The 8,282-nt window shown below is 34.8% G+C and overlaps 1 protein-coding gene across 1 annotated transcript; it reads left to right on the top strand.

Moving 5' to 3' along the window:
* The first annotated feature begins 243 nt into the window (after positions 1 to 243).
* LOC110442065 (androgen-induced gene 1 protein-like) lies at positions 244 to 6,829 on the top strand. The gene is made up of 6 exons (XM_021485495.1): positions 244 to 397; positions 2,888 to 3,043; positions 3,810 to 3,911; positions 4,743 to 4,858; positions 5,834 to 5,985; positions 6,481 to 6,829. Exons 1-6 carry the CDS (start codon positions 260 to 262, stop codon positions 6,522 to 6,524), a joined length of 708 nt encoding a protein of 235 aa, XP_021341170.1. The 5' UTR covers positions 244 to 259; the 3' UTR covers positions 6,525 to 6,829.
* Positions 6,830 to 8,282: the final 1,453 nt, after the last annotated feature.

Below are 8,282 nucleotides of genomic sequence, written 5' to 3'. Positions count from 1 at the left end.
GGCCTCTGAAATTGTATTCAAGTGTTAAGTTAATAATTATGTGTGGCTACAGTAAAGAATGTGAGAGAGTGAATGCTTTGGGGGATATTTGTGACTGTAGGACTTATATTTATCAACTTACTGTTTAATAGATAAGCATTTGATCTATATAAAATCTGCTGGCCTTCCTGGGAGTAGGGGCGGTAACTTTTACATGTTACCACTTTAGCAGTTTATCACGTGACAATCACATGGCGTTTTATTGTAGCGGGGGGTCAAAATGGTGTCCAAAGCTATCTGTTATCACCTGCCGGTGTTCCTGTATTATCTGTACGTTGTGATGTACGACTTTGTAAACAATAACCATGGCAGAGGTAGATATGGAGGGAGGCTCCAGTTTCTCACCGTCTGGAACGAGGTAAATTGCTCAGGTTTAATGACAGAAAGTTTGCAGTCCTCGGCCCGATTCGATGCTTGCCAACCCTTGGCAACCAAAATACACTTGTTCTTCTTGCAATAAGAAATCAAACAATCACCTATCATTGCTACCTTATGTTCTATTCTTGGGTCTATGATGTTTATGGTGTATATAAATGACACTTTTAATACAATTAAGCACGTGCTAATAGGCACGAGGCTATCTCTCCCTAGGGGGTGACAAGCTGATCTTTCCCAGCTAAAACAAGAGACACACTTGTAAAGGGTGGGAGGAAAGCTGATTTTCTCCAGCTTAAACGAGAGACACACCTGTAAAGGGTGGGAGAAAAGCTGATTTTCTCAAGCTAAAAGGAGAGACACACCTGTAAAGGGTGGGAGAAAAGCTGATTTTCTCCAGCTAAAACGAGATATACATCTGTGAAGGGTGGGAGAAAAGCTGATTTTCTCCAGCTTAAACGAGAGACACACCTGTAAAGGGTGGGAGAAAAGCTGATTTTCTCCAGCTTAAACGAGAGACACACCTGTAAAGGGTGGGAGAAAAGCTGATTTTCTCCAGCTAAAATGAGAGACACACCTGTAAAGGGTGGGAGAAAAGCTGATTTTCTCTAGCTAAAACGAGATATACATCTGTGAAGGGTTGGAGAATAAGACTTTCTTGTAGTGATGTCTGTATAATTAATACACTGAGCTAAAGAGAGAGAAACGCCCACTTAAGACAAAGCGAGGCGAGACATATAAACATACTACCGTTATATGTCCCTGAGGGAGGGAGTAGCCAAACCACTTTAGTCCGTGATTTAGCTTCTGAATTTATAAACAAAATTCTTGGTAACATATTTGTTTTTTTTATCTTATTATCAATTCATATGTTATTTTCAAAAAAATCTTATTTTACCATGCAAAAAACCCGATTAAGAATTTTAAAAGGCCAGTTATTTTGGTGCAGTATTTAGTAGTAAGTATCATCTGAAATGATATCTTTCCTGTGATACCGGTTATTCTTGATCACACATTTAAGAAGAAATTGAACAAAAACACGCTTAATGAGTTAACTCTGTAACATCTTACATACTTAAGGTTAAAAAGGTTCTGGTGTGTTTTTTATTAGTCAAAATGACACTTTCATCAGTGCAGTCACAAGGCTAGGAGAGTTACCTCCCCTTATGTGTAGTCCCATCATATAATAGATAATATAACAGCATCCTCAAAAATCAAGAATTAAGTGTTTGAGAATATATTTTACATATAAAGCTGTCAAAATCATGAATTAAGTGTTTGTAAATATATTTTACATACAAACTTCATGAAGGTGATTCACAATATTCATGTATAGAGTTTATAGAGGAATTAGGTAGATTAATAAAAGCTTTCATTACAGTACCACAAGATCCTTTTGAGAGCATAAGTGATCTTATATTAACCCCTGGAGTATCAAGGATGTACAATGATGTCATACCAATATTGTAATTTACATACAGTCGAACCTACTCCTGAGACCACCTTCATTAATTAAGAGACCACCTGTGTTAAGAGACCAATCGGTTTAGAGACTACCTGTGTTAAGAGACAAACTGTGTTTAGAGACCACCTGTGTTAAGAGACTACATGTATTTAGAAACCACCTACTTAAAGAGACCACTTGTGTTTAGAGACCACCTGTGTTAAGAGACAAACTGTGTTAAGAGACCACCTGTGTTTAGAGACCACCTGTGTTTAGAGACTACATGTGTTTAGAGACCACCTGTGTTAAGAGACCACCTATGTCAAGAGATCATCTGTGTTTACCATTTTTTTTGTTAAAGAGACCACTTGTGTTAAGAGACCACTTGTGTTTAGAGACAACCTGTCTTAAGAGACCACATGTGTTTACAGACCAGATGTGTTAAGAGATCACCTGTGTTTAGAGATCACCTGTGTTAAGAGACCACCTGTGTTAAGAGATCATCTGTGTTTACAGACCACCTACTTAAAGAGACCACTTGTGTTTAGAGACCACCAACTTAAAGAGACCACCTGTGTTTAGAGACTACCAGTGTTAAGAGATCACCTGTGTTAAGAAACCACCTACTTAAAGAGACCACCTGTGTTTAGAGACCACCTGTGTTTAGAGACCACCAGTGTTAAGAGATCACCTGTGTTAAGAAACCACCTACTTAAAGAGACCACCTGTGTTTAGAGACTACATGTGTTAAGAGACCACTTGTGTTAAGAGACCACCTGTGTTAAGAGACCACCTACTTAAAGAGACCACTTGTGTTTAGAGATCACTTTAAATGTTTCCCATTTATGATGTATAAAGAGAACACATTTTGGTCTTCTTAAGGGTGGACTATATAAAAGAACAAATCCAGAAGCAGAAACTTCAGCCAAGATCTAACTATTGTAGAAAATAGATATTAACAATAATTCTCTAACAGGCTGTGTATAAGTACCAACATGGTATTAATCGTTTCAAATTACTTTTTTCCAGATTCTTCAGACACTCTACTTTGGTATTGCCACCCTGAACGATTTCTGTGGCAGTGATGTTCGGCCGTCTCATTCAAAGGATATCCAGGGGAGAAAGTCTGTCCTACAAAAACTTCGTGATATCCTCCTCGCATCAGTTGTATTTCCTGCAGGAACGGTAAGGGATTCTTTATTTTATTCTTGTTCACTCGGTCTAGGTTTCTATGTTTTATCAGAGGGTCTATGATGTTGCTGGATGTGTTCTTTATTTTTCTTGTGAGATTGATTCTATATTCTGAGGAATGCAATTTGTCTCTTTTTAGAGGATTTCCTCCTTTTTCCTATTTTTCTCATTTTATAAGTTCTTGATAATGGTTCCGAAACAATAAAAACTTCAAAGTTTGTAATGTGGCGAGATGTGTTCATCCCTTTTCACTTAAATTTTCTCATTTTTTATATTCCATTCCCAAATCACATCTCGATTTGATTTGTTCTATCAGAGATCTATTTTGTATTCTATAATTAGGCTAAAAATAATGATAATACGCGTGTTTCAGGAAACATGTCCTAAAAAGTACAGTGGGTGGGTAGGCATATATCTTAATTTTTTATTTTATTTTCATGGATAATTGTTATGCTTTATATCTAATTTTACAATGCATTTCCACACATTTCAATGGCTATCAATTTGTCAAAAATAGGGTCAGACACCCAGAACAGGAAAACAGTCCATTTTAATGAGTGACTGTGAACTTTGCCTGGCTAATAAAATAATCTTAGATACAAGTAGGCGATACAAATTTATAAGGTTGGCAGGAAAACCTAGGTTAGGTGGGGATACCTGAAACACATATTTTTTAATTTTTTTTGGGGGGGAGGGTCTTTTTTAGCAGGTACCTTATATTTAATGTTATAAATATTGTTTATTTTTGCTGTAATTTTAGTTTGTAGTTTGTACCTTTTGGGGTATCTATGCAGTGGATAGAGAACTTATCTCCCCTAAAAGTCTGGATGGCCTTATACCAGTCTGGATCAACCATGCCTTGGTAAGTGTCAGTCATGCTCAACATAGAAACACTGGTTACCTCCCTTTGTTTATTGTGCTTTAGGCTAAGAGTAAATCTCAGTTGAAATGGTTCAAGTGTTGGAGAAATATTCCACAACAAAAGAATGCACTTGGACCGAAATGTTTGCAGATCTAAAACTGCAGAGGTTTTGGCGTTTTGAGACAAATAAATAACAAAATGTCAAGAATGATATATGTTCTTCTTTCATGTGTCCACTAAATGAAATAGTTTCCTAAAATTTACTTATGTATAGACCTTGTTTAACTTCTGCAAACTGGTGATAAAGTCGGCATTTCAGTTTCGGCCAGGCACGTCTGGACCCTTCGATATATATATGTGCTGAATATTACTGAGGTCAGCCTAAGTTCAGAGCTGAGTCTGTCATTTTCTATTCAGGTTTTCAGCTGGTTCAAACAGTTGAACCAGATATGCAAAATATCCATTATACCCTTATATTTGGCATTGCATTATTCTCAAAATAACACAGATTACCTCCCTTCATTTATAAATAATATTGCTAAAGGTTGAAAAGGTAGTTAAACTACAATATACCTCAAGATATATTAGTCATACATTGATTTCAAATTTCTAGGTTTTGTTACTTTTAGGTCCGTCATATATTTATAAATAAGGCAGTGTTTTGCTATCAAGTTAATTGTTTCATTTGTTTGCTGGTGGTTTTCCCTTTTAACCTATGCATACTATGATATATGTATAAGTTCCTGAAATAATTGAGGACATCTTTTTAATTTCTATGCTTCAAAATGATATATATAGCCTAAAAACTACAACTTGGTAAAAAAATTTCAGCATACATTTGTTCTTCCCCTGCTGATTGTGGAGTTAGCTATTGTGTATCATCAGTTTCCACGGAAACGTACAGGACTTGCAATTGTGGTCATATTTGCCTTAGCCTATCTGATTTGGTAAGTATTTTAGAAATATACAGGATACAATGAAATACTTTTATATTCATTAACCTTGTTCACAGCATCGTATGTATATACCTGTGCTATTTCTCCACAGTGCATTAGAGATAGCATAGGGATAGCGCAAAGATATACCGGTGGTAATCAACATATGCCATGAAGAGAGAAACAGAATCTAAAAACTGTCGTATTTGATTTAAATTCTCTCGTATGGATTATCTGTTGATGTTTATTAACACTGAGAATTAGATTACAGTAAAACTTCGATATAATGGCCCTCGTTCATTTGCCACCTTTTTCATCGCCAGCAAAATTCAAGGGTTGACTCTACCTAGTTGTAAAGTGTAGGAGCACTTGAATGACTCAAGATGTATTCCGTTAATTGTTAAATTATAATCAGAATAAATACAGTCAGTAAATCAATGTGTAATTGTGATATGTTTCCTGTAGTAAAACTAAATATTCAGATTTTAGAGCAGTTTCATGAATTTTAATTAAATGATAATCGTTTCAAACATAAACAAATTCCATATGTGTGTAATTAATTTACTTATGTTTGAAACTATTGTCAGTTAATTAAAATTCATTAAAATGANCCAATATTTTTTGTTGTCCATTCCAAAAATAATATATATATATATATCTTTTGCCTTAGCTTTCAGTACTTTCAGTACTTTGATTAGATTCTATAATAAAAAATGAAAAAGATTTGAGATCAATATAATGAACTTTAATTAACTGTTGATAGTTTTGAACTTTGCTGATGTTTGAAACTATTATCAAATTAAAATTCATTGAACTTATCTAATATCTTACTTTTTATTTTACAGTATATTATATTATAGTTCTTGTTGAAATTGTCATCCTTGCTAATAATGCACATTAATATAAGTTCAAACATTAATGTAATTTTAAACATGTTCAACACAAACAAGTTTAACTGTACTGTATTTATCTATTTATAATTATTAGGATCCTTTGGATAGCCTATGTGACCGATTTCTGGGTTTACCCATTCCTCAAAGTCATGCCTGCTTATTATCGCGTGATCTGGATCGGCGCGTTCATGGTCTTCTTTCCGTTTCTCTACCTGATCGGAGACTTTATCAACAAGACATTATGGGGTATGTATAGTAATATCACGGACTTAGATCTAATCAAATTCCGCGGTAATATTAATGTTGTCAGTAGAAATGTTTTAAAAAACATTTTTTGAAATCCTGGTCATTCAACTGACAGTGTCTCCAGTATTTGGAGAAACTTAAGCCCAGTTAAAATGTTTGTCCTTCGCTGGTACGTAATTCCTAATTTGTCCAGTGCAAATTTTTTCCTTCACATGTAATTACTATAATTATGTTGTAAACTAGTTTCTGTTGTAATGATAAATTTGGCCCAATCACGGAAAGTAGTTATACAAGTATGTACAACATTAAAATTGACCCAGATAGGTAAAGGGTTTGGATTGGAGGAGTTTAAATGTGTCTTCAGGGTTGAATGAGTTGATGCAACAGCTAACTTGACTTCTGACTATGACACAGTTGGCCTACATTTTCTTTGCCTATTTTTTCTTTTGTTGTGGGTAGTACATGTATAATGTAAGGTTTTTTTCCGTCTTAAAGGTAAGGATACCCGAGCAGGTTTAATGAAAATGAAACGGCAATGAGGCAAGGTATAGTGTTTAGACCACGAGTAAACATACATGTAGGTCAATGGAGAGCTCAGGTGTGTGATAAAATTGTTTAAAGTAAGGGATACTAATATAACAAACTTATAGATGTGCCATTAAAATATCAGCAGAACATTGTCTCACATCAGAACAGTAAGCAAGATGGAAAACAGGGTTGGACTGTAATGGTAGCCAGGTATTAGGCGTTCATGAATCTGTCTGGGCTGCACATGGATGTCTTAAAATAAAATAGAAACTTTATTTATTTTACAACAATTATGAGACAAGTTATTTCAACTTATTATCAATCACTCTTTTTGGCCCGGATGTTAGCACGTAGAGGGTCTTAATGTGGGAGTACCCGGAGAAAACCCACGTGGTCGGGCTGATGGCCCCATACCTTTCACGTCCGATCGGGGAATAGAACCCCCGTCGTCTTAGTGAGAGGCGAGTGTGTTATTCACTGTGTCACCTGACCATGCTATGGATGTCTTGAGAAAGGCAATCCGTTGGACTGTTCAATTTTTTTTACCTAATATAAGACCAAAAATTGTAAAGAAAATGCAGAATTTTGTGTCTATACTTAAAAACTTGCCAGGGATTTTGCTCAATGCCATCCTCAAAATTCCAGAAGTCACACTCTACTACTGCACCCCTGGAATATTTCATGATGAAATTGGAGGCTCTGTACGCACCGTTTTGAAAATGACACAAGTAGATTAGTAAATCCTTTGATATACATATATATGGATGTACATCAAAAGAATCACACAGGAACTGAACTGTGAGATTGACCATCATTAAAGTCGGGTCGGGTGTTACTCTTCTGTAACCTTCAAAGGCTACACATCAGCCTTGCAATTGGTCTGTTTTTCATACCAGAAACCAATCTGATAACTTTCTGTGAGCCTTTGATTTTGTCATGACATATTCCAGGGGTCAAAAGAACGTAAGAGTGTATGCAATCCCTGGAATTTTGAGGATGGCTCAATGCTTTCTATCAACTTAATCCTGCTGGCAACCTTTACGATTGTTAGTGTCATACCTTGTAATAATGACTTTTTGTTATGTGAGAGAAATTTTTACCAAATATTTTTTTTTTATTAAAATTGAGTTTGTAATTTAATGACGAAAAAAATGCTGTTTTATCATGCATTCAAATGAAGGAGTTTTATATTTGGGAAATTCACATGTGTGACATTTCCTGGGATAGACACAATTTTGAAAAAGATAAATCAAGCTTTAATTACAATGTAATTGCTTGATGACATTTTGATGTATTTTAACTCATTCATCCCTGAAATTTCATAATGAACTATTCCAACCTTTGAATTGGAAGGGTTCAAATGTGTCCTCAGGGGTGAATGAGTTAACTATTTTAATTATTTTTTCTTTACTGGTTAGATTTGTTTATCATTATAAATGATTTGATAATATATGTACTGTAAATTACTTTCCCGGTACATTTCAATATATTTTTATGTCTGACAAACATTTGAGAAGGGAGAAGGTAATACAATTCAAGTATACTATGAGTATTTATATTCAGAATTTATTGATTATTCAGATATATTTAAATATACGATTTAAACCTTTTTATGGTTTCCTATGTGAATTCCTTCTGTCATTAATTCAAGCACGTAAGAATAAGGCTCTTTAAACCTAATTTTACACAAAATAATAACGTTAACAAAATTTGTTTATGTAAATAATAGCATGGATCGTGAAATCCCACTTGATGTCTAATCTTTGTAG

This window comes from Mizuhopecten yessoensis, unplaced genomic scaffold, assembly GCF_002113885.1.
Source record: "Mizuhopecten yessoensis strain PY_sf001 unplaced genomic scaffold, ASM211388v2 scaffold716201, whole genome shotgun sequence".
Lineage (NCBI taxonomy): Eukaryota > Metazoa > Mollusca > Bivalvia > Pectinida > Pectinidae > Mizuhopecten > Mizuhopecten yessoensis.
The sequence above is the reverse complement of the archived record's forward strand: the minus strand, read 5'-3'. Positions and strand labels throughout refer to the sequence as shown.